The sequence below is a fragment of the Oncorhynchus nerka genome, linkage group LG26 (assembly GCF_034236695.1).
Source record: "Oncorhynchus nerka isolate Pitt River linkage group LG26, Oner_Uvic_2.0, whole genome shotgun sequence".
Taxonomy (NCBI): Eukaryota; Metazoa; Chordata; class Actinopteri; order Salmoniformes; family Salmonidae; genus Oncorhynchus; species Oncorhynchus nerka.
In genome coordinates, this window is record NC_088421.1 from 44,169,373 (window position 1) to 44,189,910 (window position 20,538).

At 46.5% G+C, this 20,538-nt stretch overlaps 1 protein-coding gene across 1 annotated transcript; it reads left to right on the forward strand.

The window, feature by feature from the left end:
- The first annotated feature begins 1,221 nt into the window (after positions 1–1,221).
- On the forward strand, positions 1,222–20,069 carry nde1 (nudE neurodevelopment protein 1). Its single transcript, XM_065010975.1, is given in 10 exon segments — positions 1,222–1,461; positions 3,056–3,203; positions 3,372–3,525; positions 10,532–10,551; positions 11,495–11,673; positions 12,503–12,704; positions 12,706–12,752; positions 12,858–12,943; positions 15,222–15,373; positions 16,472–20,069. Coding segments are annotated over 9 exon segments (975 nt in total). The 5' UTR covers positions 1,222–1,461; positions 3,056–3,117; the 3' UTR covers positions 16,521–20,069.
- The last annotated feature ends 469 nt before the right edge of the window (positions 20,070–20,538 follow it).

The following is a 20,538-nucleotide window of genomic DNA, read 5'->3' on the forward strand; positions in this document are numbered from 1 at the left end:
GTTACACCAAACACACCACATTTCTATCGAGATTTTAGGATGGTGAAGCTGAAAAGTGGAAAAATATAAAAAATATTGCCCACACTCAAAAGAGCCACTGGGCCGGATATATAATGCTTCGATTGAAACTAGAATACAAGAAAGGCTAACACTTAGTTAACACCATCTGCTGTAATTCGCTCACGAAACAGTCATTCAAGAAGGTAGAAATCCATATTCCCGTGAAACTGATTGAGATCAATCAAACGATGCCGTTTCACCGGTAAAAACCTGAAGAATTACGATTCACGATTGACAGTGATGACGGCCTATTCGTTTTAATTAGGTATGTCTAACTTGGTGTTTTAAGGGTATTAACAATAAAAACATGTTCTTGAGACAATATGTGTGGGCCTAGTCAGACGTTGCTAATGGAGGATGCATTTTATGCGTATTCTATAACAGGGCTCACCATCCCTGCGTCTGGAGATACCTTCCTGTAGGTTTTCATTACAACCCTAATCTAGCGCACCTGATTCTAATAATTTGCTGGTTTATAAAATTAATCAGGTTATTTTATTTATTTTTATTTAACCTTTATTTCACGAGGCGAGTCAGTTAAGAACAAATTCATTCACCCCGGTCAAACCCTAACCAGGACGACGCTGGGCCAATTGCGCGCCGCCCTATGGGACTCCCAATCATGGCCGGTTGTGATAAAGCCTGGAATCGAACCAAGGTCTGTAATGACCCCTGTAGCACTGCGCCACTCGGGAGCACCAGGGTAGTTACAACTGGGGTAGCGGTGAATCCTTACAGCACGGTGGAGCACCAGGGTTGGAGAGCCCTGTAATGATAGGTTACATCTGTCGGTACAAACTTTGATTAAGGAAATTATGACGTCTTTACATAATTGTTTTTGGGGGCTCCCTCATAAAAAAATAGCACTAGATATAAATTTGGGTTTTTCTCGAAGTTGCCACGTGCGTTCACTCATATCAGTGCATTTGTAACAACCTAACCATTACACAACTTTATTAGATCATATAAGCCTTACGTAGCAAATTAACAATGACATATTTTGTTTACCAAATTCAACACTCATTGACCTCCAATACAAACATTTTCTTGGACAGATTTTGTGCGGAGTAAAACCTCTCGACCTCGTAGGCAAATCATGAACGTGATTGGCCATTCATCGCCCTACACACTTGATTGACAGTTTAACCGACCAATGGTGAGCGGTTAAACTATCGCGGTGGTTGGAGGATTAGCGATGAGTCTACTTTGGACAAAAGAGATATATATTCAGCCTTCGCATTGTTCTAGGTGGCAACTTTGTCACTACTTTCAGCCAAGGAATGATCTATGTGACAACATTTGCTGGATACTTCTGTTCCGTTTTGTAGCTCCGTTATAAAGGTACCGTCATCTTTCGGCACTGTTGGAGCACCGGGTGCTAGCCACCGCAAGCAATCCTAGGTAGGTTAGTATTAACTGTCAAATTACTGGGATTTAAATCGCGATGGTAACGTGAATTTATGACAGACTCGTCCGATAGTTCGATGTACAGGCAAATGATGCCGTCTGCACATATACATTTGTAACTGCTTTTTGTCAATTCTGACTCTGGTTGCGTTATTGTAAAATTGGCAGAAAATAAATGCCAGAGCGTAGCTACTTATTTTGACCAGAGACGACATATTGCAAGCATTAGCAATCTAACGTTATCCAGTTGACACTGCTTGTCACTGGTGTGAAGGAGAGAATACACTTCCCCTTTTGTATTCTGACCAAAGTGCAGTCTCTTTTGTTTGCTGCCTTGTTTGCTTGTTGCCAAACATCAGTTAGCAAGTACTTCAATGTACAAGTTTAAATATGGTTTACATCTTACAAACACTGCTTTTAAGACTTTGATTATGAGTAGAATGGCAATGGCTACAAAATAAACAAGTCATATTCCAAATTGGTCTATTTGCTTTGTTTGAATAAACATGATATATTCATGTTCTGTTAAAATCTCCACCCGGCACAGCCAGAAGAGGACTGGCCACCCCACATAGCCTGGTTCCTCTCTAGGTTTCTTCCTAGGTTTTGGCTTTTCTAGGGAGTTTTTCTTAGCCACCGTGCTTCTACACCTGCATTACTTGCTGTTTGGGGTTTCAGGCTGGGTTTCTGTACAGCACTTTGAGATATCGGCGGATGTAAAAATGGCATTTTAAATCAAATTGATGTTCATTAAGCCTTGCGTTGTGCTTTTCTTTGCGTTCCTATAGTTTGACAGCTAGCCTATTGTCGTCAGTTGACACTGACAGCGCACTCGTTAGCGAGCTAGGTGATGACTGTGATGAATTATGTCGTTGTAGTGTGCACTAAACTCCTTTAACCCTTTTCTGCTGTCCTTTCTTGCCTGAAGCACATTGTTGACTTGGAAATGCTGAATAGAGAACTCGTTATCTCTTTTGGTTGAAAAAGTATCAATCACTGTTGATCATCTAAGTTTAGCCTACTGACTCGCACCTGTTTACTGACTCTCTCCTTCCTTCCTTCCGTTTACTGACTCTCTCCTTCCTTCCTTCCGTTTACTGACTCTCTCCTTCCTTCCTTCCGTTTACTGACTCTCTCCTTCCTTCCTTCCGACTCTCTCCTTCCTTCCTTTTACTGACTCTCTCCTTCCTTCCTTCCGTTTACTGACTCTCTCCTTCCTTCCTTCCGTTTACTGACTCTCTCCTTCCTTCCTTCCGTTTACTGACTCTCTCCTTCCTTCCTTCCGTTTACTGACTCTCTCCTTCCTTCCTTCCGTTTACTGACTCTCTCCTTCCTTCCTTCCGTTTACTGACTCTCTCCTTCCTTCCTTCCGTTTACTGACTCTCTCCTTCCTTCCTTCCGTTTACTGACTCTCTCCTTCCTTCCTTCCGTTTACTGACTCAATCCTTCCTTCCTTCCGTTTACTGACTCTCTCCTTCCTTCCTTCCGTTTACTGACTCTCTCCTTCCTTCCTTCCGTTTACTGACTCTCTCCTTCCTTCCTTCCGTTTACTGACTCTCTCCTTCCTTCCTTCCGTTTACTGACACAGGGAGAGGAGAACGGTAAGAGAAGAGATCGGGGAGAGAAGAGTGACCAGTGGTGTGGGCAGAGATGGGAGAACCAGAGTCCCTTAAGTTTGTCTCTCTGGAGGAGGAGGTGGACTACTGGAAGGAACAGACGGCCAAGCACCAACAGAGGTACACACACACACACACACACACACACACACACACACACACACACACACACAGACAGAGAAAGGAGCAGTCTGCCATGCTACAGCAGAGGTAACCACAGGTATCTGCTTAAACCGTAGTGTCCTCTGTTACTCCACGACCACCGTCTTGACCCCTAACCTCTCCCAGGGCTGAGGAGGCGCAGGAGGAGCTGCAGGAGTTCCAGCAGATGAGTCGTGACTACGAGGTGGAACTGGAGACTGAACTCAAGCAGTGTGAAACACAGAACCGAGAACTTGTCACACAGAACAACAGGCTACACATGGAACTGGAGAACTACAAGGTATGAACTGTTGACTTGACTCTAGTTTAGAGCAGTGTTTTTCCAACCTCTACTCAGGGACCCCCAGCCCTTCCATTTATTTGAACTATTACACAACTAGCACACCTGATTGACCTTATCAAGCCTTTCATTATAATAACATTTATTATTATTATTTATTACATTTGTAAAGCTCTTCTCATTGTACAGAATAATTTGCGGGTGCATAAAATCAACAAAAGAAGTTGGTCTGACAGCCGATCCCCTGCGGTACGGAGCTTGGTCCCGGGGCCGTGGAAGAGCAGGTTATCGCTTGATCTGAGGGGGGAGTTATGGAGGGAGAGCACTTCCTTGAGATAAGGAGGGGCGTTGTTATGAATTAAATCAAAGTTTATTTGTCATGTGCGCCAAATACAACAGGTGTAGAACTTACAGTGAAATGCTTATTTACAGGCTCTAACCAATAGTGCAAAGAAGGTATTAGGTGAACAATAGGTAGGTAAAGAAATAAAACAACAGTAAAAAGACAGACTATATACAGTAGTGAGGCTATAAAAGTAGTGAGGATACATACAGACACCGGTTAGTCAGGCTGATTGAGGTAGTATGTAGATCTGGTTAAAGTGACTATGCATATTTGATAAACCGAGAGTAGCAGTAGCGTAAAAGAGGGGTTGGCAGGTAGCCTGGTTAGCCAATGTGCGGGAGCACTGGTTGGTCGGCACATTTGAGGTAGTATGTACATGAATGTATAGTTAAAGCGACTATGCATATTTGATAAACAGAGAGTAGCACCAGTGTAAAAGAGGGGTTGGGGGGGTCACACAATGCAAATAGTCCTGGGGATCTCAGGATCCATGCCAAATCTTTTTAGTGTCCTGAGAGGGAATAGGCTTTGTCGTGCCCTCTTCACGACTGTCTTGGTGTGTTTGCACCATTCTAGTTTGTTGTTGTGGACACCAAGGAACTTGAAGCTCTCAACCTGCTCCACTACAGCCCCGTCGATGAGAATGGGGACGTGCTCGGTCCTCCTTTTCCTATATTCCACAATAATCTCCTTAGTCTTGGTTACGTTATTCTGGCACCGCCCGGTCAGGTCTCTGACCTCCTCTCTATAGGCTGTCTCATCGTTGTCGGTGATCAGGCCTACCACTGTTGTGTCATCTGCAAACCTAATGATGGTGTTGGAGTCATGCCTGGCCATGCAGTCGTGGGTGAACAGGGAGTACAGGAGGGGACTGACCACGCACCCCTGGGGAGCTCCAGTGTTGAGGATCAGCGTGGCAGATGTGTTGCTACCTACCCTCACCACCTGGGGGCGGCCCGTCAGGAAGTCCAGGATCCAGTTGCAGAGGGAGGTGTTTAGTCCCAGTATCCTTAGCTTAGTGATGAGTCAGCAAGAGGGTTTTGAATTCAATCTGGAATGAGACTGGGAGCCAGTACAGAGATGCCAGGATGGAGGTGATGTGGAGGTGTTGAGATGGGGAGCCAGGATGGAGGTGATGTGATGGTGTTGAGATGGGGAGCCAGGAGACTCATTCCTGGGATCCCGGTGAACACTGTTTTGTAGTAGTCCTGGAGGCTCCTGCCAGGGATCCCGGTGAACACTGTGTAGTAGTAGTCCTGGAGGCTCCTGCCAGGGATCCAGGTGAACACTGTTGTAGTAGTCCTGGAGACTCCTGCCAGGGATCCCGGTGAACACTGTGTAGTAGTAGTCCTGGAGACTCCTGCCAGGGATCCCGGTGAACACTGTGTTGTAGTAGTCCTGGAGACTCCTGCCAGGGATCCCGGTGAACACTGTGTTGTAGTAGTCCTGGAGACTCCTGCCAGGGATCCAGGTGAACACTGTGTTGTAGTAGTCCTGGAGACTCCTGCCAGGGATCCAGGTGAACACTGTTGTAGTAGTCCTGGAGACTCCTGCCAGGGATCCCGGTGAACACTGTATTGTAGTAGTCCAGCCTTGAGGAGATAAAGGCATGGACCAGCTTCTCTGCATCAGACTGAGTGACTGGGTGGGACTGAGTTTGGATAATGTTCTTGAGGTAATAGAATGACGTTTGTTTGATGCGGCTGTCAAAGGTCAGGGAGGAATGGAGCTTTTCACCCAGACTGGAACCTGATGGAGCCAGAAGGACCTTCTGTCCTGCAATGGTGAGGTGTGTTATTGGTGCATGCTGGACCTGGTGGGGGCTGCCAACTAGTAGGGCTTTGGTTTTGCTGCTGTTTAGTTGAAGGACGTTTTGCTTCATCCATGCCCTCATCTCTGCTCCTCAAGGCAGGTGTTCAGACGAGCACATGCATCAGAGGGACTTGGGGGGCCGTTTATACCTACAGCTGGGTGTCCACAGCATAGCAGTGGAAGGAGATTCCACACAACCCAAGGGGGTGAGCATGTATTGGATGGGTCCAAGAACAGATCCATGTGGGACACCGCAGGTGGTGGGTCTGGGACCTGGACCCACCTCGCGACATGTACTCTGTCCTGTCTGAGAGGTAGGAGTGGAACCAGCTCAGAGCTGGTCCAGACAGTCCAATGGTGTCCCGGAGGCATTTCAGGAGGGTGGGGTGGTCGATCGTGTCAAGAGCTGCGTGCAAGTCCAGGAGGATCTGGAGACTGCCTGCATCAGCCGCCATCAGCAGGTCATTGGTGACCCTGAGTAGGGCCGTTTTTCAGTGCTGTGGGCCGGCCAGAAACTTGATTGGAACTTCTCAAATGATTGAGATGGCCTTGAAGCTGTACATCAACCACTTTTTTTCCCCAACACCTTAGAAAGATAGGAGAAGTTGGATATTGTCCTGTAATTGGCCAGTACTTCTGGGTCCAGGGCGGGGCTTCAGAAGGGGGCTGTTGACAGTGGTCTTAAAAGGATGGTGAGGCCCAAGTTTCTGAGACGCTCCAGGATGCAGCCAATGGATTTAATATTTTTCAGTTCTTGGATGTGACGACCCTCCCACCTCTGTCTGCCGAATTCTTTCTCTTTATTCTTCTTATCCTTAATAGGATGTTGGTGGGCGGAGCTGGGAGGGTCCTTTCCCCCCTTCATTGAGGAGACTCTCCACGCAGACACACTGTTATGTTTTGGCATTTTGTGGTTTGTTTGTTTTTGGCACCTCTCAACACCCCTCATTATCACCATCTCTGCATGCAACCACTCACTTACACTACTGATAACTGACTACACACACCATTGTTAATTGTGTATATAGTTTACTTTAGTTAAGGAATAACACAAATATATTTATTATCTCCACGTTGTTTCCCTCTTTGCTATGGGCTATGAGCCGGTTTGTGACATGGAGTAAACCAGGGAGCTGAGTGAGCGAACGTGATGTCCTGTGTTTTTATGGAGGCGTGGAGGTCAAGCACAATGCTCAGGGGTTGGTTGTAGGAACTCTACAATTTCATCCACTGACAGGCTGGCTGGGTCAATGTTTTTTTTTTCTAGTTCTGGAAACGTATGCGATGCTTGGACTTGGTTAGAGGGGGAAGGAATGTCAAGTCCAGTGAGACAACCTTGTGTTCAGGCACACTGAGGTCATAGACCTGCATGTTGTTGATGGGGTCAGTGATGGTGAAGTGTATGTGTGTGGGGGGACGACGACGACATCATCAACAAGTTGCTTCAGGTCAAGACAGTCAATCAAACTCAGCAGCAGAGTGACATGAGGGAGAGTCGACGTGGATATTGAGTTTGGCTTTTACGGCAAGACATTCCAAAGAGCACAGTTCAGGCAGGAGGGACCGTTTTCAATGTTCCGCAACGTTTTGCTACTGAACGTGGCCCGGGTCTGTCTGATGCATCGCCTGCAGTCCCAGTTGTATTTGAATAGGTATTTTCCTATCAGTCAGTTGACAGTTTGGGCCAGTGTTTATGAGCCTGCTATCTCTGAGGATGATAGGGAGGCTGCTGGTCTAAAGAACTCTCCATGGGACAGGTGTGTGTGTGTGTGAGAGATATTATATATATAGATATATATATATATATATTATAAGGGACTATATTAATCACAAGAGGTGAGCACTCCAGACCTCCCGAGGCAGAGAAAAGATTCAGCAGTTATTTGACTCATTTTGCCATGAGGCAGAGAACAGTTAGCAGTTTACCGCTAATTTATTGCTATTGTACACATTTTGCTGTAGGGTGGAGAGAAACGTTGGCAGTTTTTAATATGATATCTGAGTGAGTTACTAACAAAATCAGTCTAGAAGTCAACTAACTTACAATAAAACTAAATATATACCTGACATAGGTTCATTTAAGTGACTGTCAGTAGGTAGAATCTGTCACCAATTGGATGGGAACCTGTCTGTATTTTAAAAAAATATGACAACTTCCTCTTTCCATCACAGCTGTCAGGATGTTTTTGATAAAACATTTTTGTCTTCGGTATGTTTCATAACTCTGGATTGAAAGGTGGTTCGGTGAAGGAAAAGGGGGATACCTAGTCAGTTGTTCAACTGAAATGTGTCTTCCTCATGCAACCCTCTGAATCAGAGGTACGGGGCGTTAGTGCACGCCTGGCTGTGCTTGAGGTGACGTCACTTTGGAACCGCTGACGATGTCTGACTCTCACTTCCTGATGGATGTACTTCCTGTGACACGCTGTCAGTGGTTGAGTCAGACAGGAAGTTACAAAAGCTATAGCATCCTGTCTATATCTATTACCAAACTTGGGCTGTGTGTGAAAAGGTACTAGCTGTCAATTCTTGTTTCCTCTCAATGCTCATTAGAGGAGGGAGGGACCTTGGATCCCCTCCTCCAATGAGCTTTGAGAGAAATTGAGGAAGCAAAGATTAGACTGCAGGCCCATTAGACTGACATGGCTACTGGTTAACGTGAGTATTTGCATGCAGAGATCATTGAGATGGTGCAGAAATTTAAGTCGGCTAGTCTTGTCATCCGGTCATTTCCCTAACAAACTGTCAGGTCAGGCGGAACTGCTGGCTGTTATCTATCTTTCCTGGGAAATACTTGGTATTTCATATACCCTGTGTAACGGAAGATATTCTGTGTTGTCTTGATGAATATGGCCTAACTAACAGTCTGCTGGATTCATACACTACCACACCCTGTTGTTGTTCTACACCACCACACCCTGTTGTTGTTCTACACTACCACACCCTGTTGTTGTTCTACACTACCACACCCTGTTGTTCTACACCACCATCCCTCTGTTGTTGTTCTACACTACCACACCCTGTTGTTGTTCTACACTACCACACCCTGTTGTTGTTCTACACTACCACACCCTGTTGTTGTTCTACACTACCACACCCTGTTGTTGTTCTACACTACCACACCCTGTTGTTGTTCTACACTACCACACCCTGTTGTTGTTCTACACTACCACACCCTGTTGTTGTTCTACACTACCACACCCTGTTGTTGTTCCCTACCACACCCTGTTGTTGTTCTACACTACCACACCCTTCCACTACCACACCCTGTTGTTGTTCTACACTACCACACCCTGTACCACACCCTGTTGTTCTACACTACCACACCCTGTTGTTCTACACTACCACACCCTGTTGTTGTACCACACCCTGTTGTTACCACACCCTGTTGTTGTTCTACACTACCACACCCTGTTGTTCTACACTACCACACCCTGTTGTTCTACACTACCACACCCTGTTGTTCACACACTACACCACACCCTGTTGTTCTACACTACCACACCCTGTTGTTTACCACACCCTGTTGTTCTACACCACCACACCCTGTTGTTCTACACCACCACACCTGTTGTTCTACACCACCACACCCTGTTGTTCTACACTACACCCTGTTGTTCTACACACCACCACACCCTGTTGTTCTACACTACCACACCCTGTTGTTGTTGTTCTACACTACCACACCCTGTTGTTCTACACTACCACACCCTGTTGTTCTACACCACCACACCCTGTTGTTCTACACTACCACACCCTGTTGTTCCACCACACCCTGTTGTTCTACACCACCACACCCTGTTGTTGTACACTACCACACCCTGTTGTACACTACCACACCCTGTTGTTCTACACTACCACACCCTGTTGTTGTCACTACCACACCCTGTTGTTCTACACACCACCCTGTTGTTGTTACACTACCACACCCTGTTGTTCTACACTACCACACCCTGTTGTTGTAGGGCACCACACCCTGTTGTTCTACACTACCACACCCTGTTGTTCTACACTACCACACCCTGTTGTTGTTCCACTACCACACCCTGTTGTTCTACACACCACAGGTACCCTGGTTCTACACTACCACACCCTGTTGTTCTTTACACTACCACACCCCCTGCTCTACTGCCACCCTCATGTTGTCTACACTACCACACCCCTGTCTACACTACCCATTAAACTCATTGAGGGCTTGATGATTAGTTGACAAGTTTAAATCAGGTGAGTTTGTCCAGGGCTACATAAAACATGTGTTGTTGGGGCACTGGAGGACCAGGGTTGGGGGTACTGGGGGACCAGGGTTTGGGGTACTGGAGGACCAGGTTTGGTGGTACTGGAGGACCAGGGTTGGTTGGTACTGGAGGACCAGGTTTGGTGGTACTGGAGGACCAGGTTTGGAGGACCAGGGTTGAGGACCAGGTTTTGGTGGTACTGGAGGACCAGGGTTGGTGGTACTGGAGACCAGGGTTTGGGGTACTGGAGGACTCTGTTTGGGTACTGGAGGACCAGGGTTGGTGGTACTGGAGGAGGAGAAACTCTGGGGTACTGGAGGACCAGGGTTGGGGTTGGTGAGGGTACTGGAGGACCAGGGTTGGTGGGGTACTGGAGGACCAGGGTTGGTGGGGTACTGGAGCTGGAGCAGGAAACTCTGTTGGAGGTACTGGAGGAGGAGGGTTGGTGGTACTGGAGGACCAGGGTTGGTCCAAGGGGTACTGGAGGACCAGGGTTGGTGGGGTACTGGAGGACCAGGGTTGGTGGGGTACTGGAGGACCAGGGTTGGTGGGGTACTGGAGGAGTTGAGAAACACAAGTGTACTACTGTTGACCACTTCTGCCCCCCACCCAGGAGAAGTATGAAAGCCAGTGGTGTGTAACTGGAGCAGGCTAGACCTGGAGAGGGAGACCTGGGCGTGGTGTGTAACAGCTGGAGCAGGCTCGATGACTGGAGAGATCCTGGAAGAGAGGAGGGAGGGGGGGGGTGGTGTGTAACTGGAGACAGGCACGATGACCTGGAGAGATCAAGAGGAGAGGAGGGAGGGACCAACTCCAGGCTAACGATGACCTGGAGACATCAAGAGGAGGGAGGGAGGGGGTGGTGTGTAACTGGAGCAGGCTAACGATGACCTGGAGAGATCCAAGAGGAGGGAGGGAGGGTGGTGTGTAACTGGAGCAGGCTAACGATGACCTGGAGAGATCCATGAGAGAGGAGGGAGGGAGGGGGTGGTGTGTAACTGGAGCAGGCTAACGATGACCTGGAGAGATCCAAGAGGGGACCTGGAGGAGGGAGGGGGGGTGGTGTGTAACTGGAGCAGGCTAACGATGACCTGGAGAGATCCAAGAGGAGGGAGGGAGGTGGGTGGTGTGTAACTGGAGCAGGCTAACGATGACCTGGAGAGATCCAAGAGGAGGGCGGGAGATCCAAGAGGAGGGCGGGAGGTGGGTGGTGGTAACTGGAGCAGGCTAACGATGACCTGGAGAGAGGGAGGGAGGGGGTGGTGTGTAACTGGAGCAGGCTAACGATGACCTGGAGAGATCCAAGAAGAGGAGGGGAGGGAGGGAGGGGGTGGTGTGTAACTGGAGCAGGCTAACGATGACCTGGAGAGGTCCAAGAGGTAAGAGGAGGGAGGGGGAGGGAGGGGGTGGTGTGTAACTGGAGCAGGCTAACAATGACCTGGTAAGAGGGGGGCTAATGATGACCTGGAGAGGCCCCCTATATCATAAGCACCTCTCTTTTTCTCTCTGTGCTCCCTGCACCATCTCACTGGCAGGATTCTTACATAGAGAATGGTTCTTAATGATGTACACTAACTCTACCTAAACCTTTTCCTCCTCTCTGTCACCCCTCCATCAGGGCGACCATCATGTCTCTGGAGGACTTTGAACAGAGGATGAACCACGTGATAGAGAGGAATGCCTTCCTGGAGAGCGAGCTGGATGAGAAGGAGAACCTACTGGAGTCCGTTCAGAGACTGAAGGATGAAGCCAGAGGTGTGTCTAGGATCAGGATCCCCATGAGCCGACGCCGTCATGTTAGCTAATCTTCCTGGGGTCCAACACCAATTTAATAAGACATTACAAATTAAGACTTGCTAAATGACTTAAATGTAAAGACTTTACAAACATTTAACTAGTAGACAATACAGACAATTAAAATACCTGACAGGAAACACATTTAACATGCAGCTGATGATCGGGTCACATGGTCTGTACTATTTCCTGTCGGGTCACATGGTCTGTACTATTTCCTGTCGGGTCACGTGGTCTTTACTATTTCCTGTCGGGTCACGTGGTCTTTCCTGTCGGGTCACGTGGTCTTTCCTGTCGGGTCACGTGGTCTTTACTATTTCCTGTCGGGTCACGTGGTCTTTCCTGTCGGGTCACGTGGTCTTTACTATTTCCTGTCGGGTCACGTGGTCTTTACTTTTTTCGTGAGATATATGGATTGGTAAAGAGTTCCATTCAGCTATGGCTCTATATAAAACTGTAGGTGTAAGAGGATATAAGGCGGTGTGGGTCTTGTGCTGCAGGCTGAGACATCAGGCTGGGACAGTGTTCATGTGTCTCTGTGTTATGAATTAATGGTCCTGTCCTGGTTACCTGTTGGCCTGGTTAACTGGTGGTCCCGTTGGCCTGGTTAACTGTTGGCCTGGTTAACTGGTGGTCCCGTTGGCCTGGTTAACTGTTGGCCTGGTTACCTCCACAGGCGCAGGGGGCTGAACCAGGGATGGAATGATCCCTCAGAGCTGTGCTAGCTATGACATCATCAGTCACTCTTAAAGGGACAGGCGTTCTTACTGTCTCTCTGTGTGTGTCTTAGATCTAAGACAGGAGTTGGCTGTCCAACAGAAGCAGGAAAGACGACCGTCCTTCGCTGTCACCAAAGACTCTTCCTCAGACAAGACTGAGGACAAAACATCCCTCCATACCTCCCATTCATCAACACGACCGCCCTCATCCCTCCATACCGCCCCTCCTCCTGCTCTCCCTCCATCCCTCCTCTCCACGCCCTCCAGACCCCCCACCCCTCAGCAAGCCCCTTCACCACCCCCCACCCTCTTACAGCAGAGGTGAGTGCCCCCGTGTGTGTGTTCATGTGTAAAATGTGTGTACTCATTAAATTCCCGGATCACACCAGGAGATGTAAAACTCTTTTATTATTATTGTGTGTTCAGGCGATGGCCTATCGGGTGCTCCTCTCACCACGTCGACACGTATCTCAGCTCTCAACATCGTAGGAGAACTGCTGAGGAAAGTCGGGGTAAGATGACGTTCATTAAATGACTGCGGTGATTGTCTTCTAATTCTAATACACATACACACACAACTACACACTACACCAGGGGTTCTCAACCTAGGGGGCCTCCCCTCCATATGGGTCGTCAATGTTTGGTGGGGGGGCGTGGGACTTTCCTTTATTTGAGGGGTAATTATTACTATTTTCTTTTTACAGTTTGTGATTTGTTTATACAGATCTAAAATTATGCATAAATAAATAGCAACAATGCAGTAAAACGCTTTAGGCTAGCAACAATGCAGTAAAATGCTTTAGGCTAGCAACAATGCAGTAAAACGCTTTAGGCTAGCAACAATGCAGTAAAATGCTTTAGGCTAGCAACAATGCAGTAGCAACAATGCAAAAACGCTTTAGGCTAGCAACAATGCAGTAAAATGCAGTGCTTTAGGCTAGCAACAATGCAGTAAAATGCTTTAGGCTAGCAACAATGCAGTATGCAGCTAAAATGCAGTAAAATGCTTTAGGCTAGCAACAATGCAGTAAAATGCTTTAGGCTAGCAACAATGCAGTAAAATGCTTTAGGCTAGCAACAACAATGCAGTAGCAACAAAATGCTTTAGGCTAGCAACAATGCAGTAAGCTTTAAAACAATGCTTTAGGCTAGCAACAATGCAGTAAAACAATGCTTTAGGCTAGCAACAATGCAGTAAAACGCTTTAGGCTAGCAACAATGCAGCAACAAAACGCTTTAGGCTAGCAACAATGCAGTAAAACGCTTTAGGCTAGCAACAATGCAGTAAAACGCTTTAGGCTAGCAACAATGCAGTAAAATGCTTTAGGCTAGCAACAATGCAGTGCAAAATGCTTTAGGCTAGCAACAATGCAGTACAATGCTTTAGGCTAGCAACAATGCAGTACAAATGCTTTAGGCTAGCAACAATGCAGTACAATGCTTTAGGCTTTAGGCAACAATGCAGTACAAGACAATGCTTTAGGCTAGCAACAATGCAGTACAATGCTTTAGGCTAGCAACAATGCTTTAGGCTAGCAACAATGCAGCAACAATGTAAAACGCTTTAGGCTAGCAACAATGCAGTAAAATGCTTTAGGCTTTCAACGCTTTAGGCTAGCAACAATGGCTTTAGGCTAGCAACAAGCAACAATGCAGTACAACGCTTTAGGCTAGCAGCACGCGGTAGCAACAATGCAGTAAAACGCTTTAGGCTAAACGCTTTAGGCTAGCGCTTTAGGCTAGCAGCACGCGGTCAAACGCTTTAGGCTAGCAGCACGCGGTCAAACGCTTTAGGCTAGCAGCACGCGGTCAAACGCTTTAGGCTAGGCTAGCAACAAGCAGCACGCTTTAGGCTAGCAGCACGCGGTCAAACGCTTTAGGCTAGCAGCACGCGGTCAAACGCTTTAGGCTAGCAGCAGCACGCGGTCAAACGCTTTAGGCTAGCAGCAAGAGGTAAAATGGCAGAGGAAGTAAAATGGCGTGGCCCTGATGTACATGGGCATATATTGGTTTGTTGCTATGACATTCAGAAGCTGACCTACGACCTTCTAAAGTGGAGGAGTCAGAGAAATTGGACTTTTGGTAGGGTAGGGAAAGTCATCTGATACAATGTGACTGTCGCTATCAATTGATCTAATCACTTTCTTTAAAAGAGTATGCATAATTAAATTGAGGGTTGATATAAATAATTCCAATAAAACATTGTTCTAATTAAACATTGTTGTTGTTTTGAAGCTCATTTCAAGTCATTCTACATAGTTTGGGGATATCAGGTCTAGACTTTATTTTCTAAATCTATTATTATCATTAAATAGCCTCCCTAAGTTTTGTTAAACTATGTAGAATGACTTGAAATGAGCTTCAAAACAACATGTTCAGATTAAACCAACATCAAGCTGGTGTTTATTGAATAGCCTATATTCAATTCAAGTGACATTAAGAAAGGGGCACTTGGGGAATAAAGGTTGAGAACCCCTGCTCTACTACCTCATACAGGTAGGGCAGGGGGTTCTGTCTGCGGGATTTAACATCTGTTTCCTGTAAGTCGTACAGCTGTAACAGGAAGTCTGCTGACTGTTCTGTTCTCTCCATCTTCCTCTCTGACCACAACACTGTTCTGTCTTCCCCCCTCTGATCACAACACATTCATGTATATCACAACACTGTTCTGTCTTCCCCCCTCTGATCACGACTGTTCTGTCTTCCCCCCTCTGATCACGACATCACAAACACTTAACATAACTGTGTGTGTGCCCTGCGGCCTGCATCCATCCGTGCCTGTGGTTTCAGAACCTGGAGTCTAAACTAGCGTCCTGTAGGGAGTTTGTCTATGAACAGTCTCCTGGTCGCAGTACCCTCTCTGGAGGACAGGGGGCGCCACCCATCCAGAGAGGCACTTCTTCTGACACACCGTCCACCACCAACGGACTCTACGAGAAAGGGTGAGGGGTTCAACTATAGCTAGCTCTACGACTGCATCTGAAATGGCACCCTAATCCCTGTAGGCCCTGGTGAATAGTAGTGTGCTAGGGAATAGGGTGCCATTTGTTACTCAACCAATGACTTGACAATTTCATAGGCTATCTACAATTGAATCAAGTAAAGTAAACAGACATTTCCTCTGTCAGGGATCTACATGCTGATCTGTGTAGTTTGCATTACATTAAACTGGAACCTGACAGCCCAGCACACGACGGCCCATCAGAGAATAAAATGGACACTGAAGACCAAAACATAAAAAATTAAAAAATATCCCATTAATCGTAACGTCGTAGCCTACAACCTAATGAACAAATATAAAGCTGATTCGGTAGTCTACATGATATTAATGAACGATGATGAGCCTTATCAAATCAAATCAAATTTATTTATATAGCCCTTCGTACATCAGCTGATATCTCAAAGTGCTGTACAGAAACCCAGCCTAAAACCCCAAACAGCAAACAATGCAGGTGTAAAAGCACGGTGGCTAGGAAAAACTCCCAGAAAGGCCAAAACCTGGAAGAAACCTAGACTGGAAAGGAACCAGGCTATGTGGGGTGGCCAGTCCTCTTCTGGCTGTGCCGGGTAGAGATTATAACAGAACATGACCAAGATGTTCAAATGTTCATAAATGACCAGCATGGTCGAATAATAATAAGGCAGAACAGTTGAAACTGGAGCAGCAGCACAGTCAGGTGGACTGGGGACAGCAAGGAGTCATCATGTCAGGTAGTCCTGGGGCACGGTCCTAGGGCTCAGGTCCTCCGAGAGAGAGAGAAAGAAAGAGAGAATTAGAGAGAGCATATGTGGGGTGGCCAGTCCTCTTCTGGCTGTGCCGGGTGGAGATTATAACAGAACGTGGCCAAGATGTTCAAATGTTCATAAATGACCAGCATGGTTGAATAATATCCTACAAGGCCTATTGGGGAAGGACAGTCTGAAAATAGCCTGGGATGGAGTCCTAACAAAATGGCTGAAAATAGCCTGGGATGGAGTCTGAAACATTCTGTTAGTCGTAGTGTGCTGTCAAAGTAATCTGTTTCTGTTGTGTGTTACAGAATGGTGAAGATGTTAGACTTCGGACCAGGACCCAAAATTATTCTGTGAACCCCCGCCCTAGCCCCACACCTCATCAACCCCTCCCTCCATATCTATCAGGGTCGTATTCGCTAGACACCGACTGGTGCTAAACGGGGAAGGACTAACTGAACTTGTCCAAGAAACTGTTCTTTTTTTGTTGTTGTGCAAAACCTGTTCTGTTGCAAAACGTTTTGCAGTTAGCTACAGCATGCACTAATGAATGTGTCCCTGCCCAGCACAGTCTCCCTAGGTCACCAGGCTTGTATCCCAGCTTTCAGCTTTCAATTGGGTTTCAATGTGCTAGTGTACAGCTCTCACTCTGGAATGGAATGGACCAGATCACTGGACATCACGGAAGTGAGTCTAGAGTTCTAGAATGTCAATGGAACGTCATGGAACGTCAGTGTTGATATCAACTGTTCTAGAGCGCCGTTGAGGAGCTTTGATGACGTCACGGATCAACGGTACTCCTTTCTCTGCGCTTTACCCAGGATGCTTTGCCCTGGGGGGTCTCTTATCAAGGACTGAGCGAGGCTTCTAGGAGTGGGGCTTATGGCTTTGGCAATTCCTGTTGGGACCAACCTGTAGCAGACCCATATGTGGTCAAAAGTAGTGCACTATCTAGGGAACAGGGTGCGACCAGTGTCTATAGGTATCTGGTTAAAAGTAGTGTACTATGTAGGGAACAGGGTGCCATTTGAGACGTAATCAGTGTCTCGCTACAGGACGGCACGTGTTTTGTTGTTACATTTGATGTGTTCTGTTTTTGTTCCTTTTGTTGTTTCATGGAGGAAGAAGTCTTACTGGAACGAATGTTTATCACACAATAATGATTAATATTTAAAAATTATATATATTTTACTTCACTTGAATACACCCCTTTCTTTTGTCTACCAATGTTTGGATAATAATGCTGTGACTGAACAGTGACACCTACTGGTTAAGGACAGGAAGTGGAAGGAGTGTTAAGAGGGTCAAGAGTAGGGTTGCTAAATTCAGGTAACTTTCCCCAAAAATACACTGGTTTTCCAGAAATCCTGGTTGGATGATTCCCGGAATCAGGGTGTAGTAAGCAGGGAATCTGGAATCCTTCAGCCAGGATTTCTGGGGAAAAAAACAGGACATCTTGGGACTAGTCAGGAGGCAGAAGGAAAGTTGGCGTAGAAGGTTTGGTGAGGAATAGATATACTTTGCACTTTTTTACTGCAGGTTCAGATGTTGTCCCTCTAATGGTTAAGGGTGGGGATTGGGGTTAGGGTAATCTGATCCTAGATCTGTGGGTGATTGGTTAGGTTGAGGAATGTGTTCGGTATAGAGAGGGCTTCTGTGACAGCATGGTCAGCTTCTGTGACAGCATGGTCAGCGCCATTGAGGGATTTCTCAATTTTAAAGTAGTCAATTTCTTCTTCAACGGTAAAGTGAAGGTTGGTGATTTACTGCCCCCTGGAGGGTGTTGTCTGAACAGGTACAAAGACCAGGTTGGTGATTTACTGCCCCCTGGAGGGTGTTGTCTGAACAGGTATAAAGACATGGTTGGTGTTTTACTGCCCCCTGGAGGGTGTTGTTTGAACAGGTATAAAGACATGGTTGGTGATTTACTGCCCCCTGGAGGGTGTTGTCTGAACAGGTATAAAGACATGGTTGGTGATTTACTGCCCCCTGGAGGGTGTTGTCTGAACATGTATAAAGACATGGTTGGTGATTTTACTGCCCCCTGGAGGGTGTTGTCTGAGGGTGTTGTCTGAACAGGTATAAAGACATGGTTGGTGATTTACTGCCCCCTGGAGGGTGTTGTCTGAACAGGTATAAAGACATGGTTGGTGATTTACTGGCACCTGCAGTTATGTAATGTTTGTTGGGGAGTATAATTCATTGGCTGATCAGTCCTGCTGACCTGGATGGAATTCTGTAATCCTTTCCTGACCGATAGCAAGTACCAGCCACTTCTTGACTACTTCAAAGTGGTGGAAGTCCTCAATGGCTCGCTCTACCCCATGCTTAAACCGGCTTCGTGGCACAAGAGCCGTCTATCCTAGTCTATGGTGTTGAGGGTGCTACTGATGGTGGCACGTCAGCCTGGTAAAACCTGACTGAACGCTAGCCTGTGCTCACCTTTAGAGCTTCAACATGGCTGATATTATAACAGAGTTAGATGACCAAAGTTAATGATGCCTTCTTGAACTATAATGTGTTTAAACTACAGCAATACAGTAGGATGTTCTTACTGGTAGAAGTCTTGAATGATGAATGAACTATCCATGAGTCATCCACGTGGAGATTGAAGCCGTATTTTATAGTTGTAAGTGGAAATGTTGATATTTGGATATGACAGACAGCCACGTAGGTTGCTCAGAGGGTAGTTGATATGAACTCCGACAGCTGAGTATGTTGCTCAGAGGGTAGTGGATATGAACTCAGACAGCTGAGTATGTTGCTCAGAGGGTAGTGGATATGAACTCAGACAGCTGAGTATGTTGCTCAGAGGGTAGTGGATATGAACTCAGACAGCTGAGTATGTTGCTCAGAGGGTAGTCCAGATTTATGTTTGTTATGCGACGGCTGTGAATGACTGACTAGGGCTGCAAAATTCAGCTAACTTTCTCAAATTTCCCACATATTCCATAAATCAGTGTTAGAAGATTCACGGAATCAAGCGGGAATAAGCAAGAAATCCAACATTCCAACCAGGAATTCTGGAAATCCATTTATTAAAAAAAACATTTTTAGGTTAGTTTTTCAAACCTGTGAATGTGGTTTAGAATCTCAGGGGTTTTAACCCCTACAAGATGAGTGTTTAACATATTGTATATGGTGGCACAAGTGTAACAGAGGTTATTTGGCTCTGATAAACCAGTGGTTCACCACCAAGTAATGTACTCCATGCTCTGCCCTCTACCCCCTCAGGAGTCTTTGACCAGTAAGCCTGTGGTCTCATGAGTCTTTGATCAGTAAGCCTGTGGTCTCATGAGTCTTTGACCAGTAAGCCTGTGGTCTCATGAGTCTTTGACCAGTAAGCCTGTGGTCTCAGGAGTCTTCTCAAGGAGCCCCTGTGGATTGGCCAATTACCCCCAAGGGTTCTAGTGCCACTGGTTGTGAACCACTGGGGTTACTATGCTTGCATGGTGAATAACTTTGCCTGAGATCTGAAGACTCGCGTTAGCACCCTAGGGTAATGCCTTGGCTTTAACTCAGCGGGCTAACACAGTCTCTGAAGGCGCTCAATGGCCTGGGTATGTGGGTTTGAATACCTGGTTGATCATTCTCACCCCTATGTTTTGGGTGTTTGTTGGTTCGTTTTGTGATGACAGGCTTGTGTCTTAAATATCAACACATTCCCTATATAGGGCCCTACTTTTTTCCCCCAGTTAAAAGTAAGGGCATACTACTCAGTCATAGGAGCCAGTCAAAAGTAGGATGCTATATAGGGAATAGGGTGCCATTTATGGACGCACTCAAATACTGTCACACCTATATTGATGATATTGTTGCTTATATCCTGTTGGGTGAAGCTTTGTGCCTTACTCTGAGACCACAGCGTGGTCTGACCTTATTAAAGATGTCTCTGTGTAGCTGGGACCTCAGCGTGGTCTGATCTTATTAAAGATGTCTCTGTGTAGCTGGGACCTCAGCGTGGTCTGACCTTATTAAAGATGTCTCTGTGTAGCTGGGACCTTAGTGTGGTCTGATCTTATTAAAGATGTCTCTGTGTAGCTGGGACCTCAGTGTGGTCTGACCTTATTAAAGATGTCACTGGGACCTCTAGTGTGGTCTGATCAGTGTGGTCTGATCTTATTAAAGATGTCTCTGTGTAGCTGGGACCTCAGCGTGGTCTGATCTTATTAAAGATGTCTCTGTGTAGCTGGGACCTCAGTGTGGTCTGACCTTATTAAAGATGTCTCTGTGTAGCTGGGACCTCAGTGTGGGACTTATTAAAGATGTCTGGACTGGGACCTCAGTGTGGTCTGATCTTATTAAAGGTCTGATCTTATTAAAGATGTCTAAAGATGTCACTGGGACCTCCAGTGTGGTCTGATCTTATTAAAGA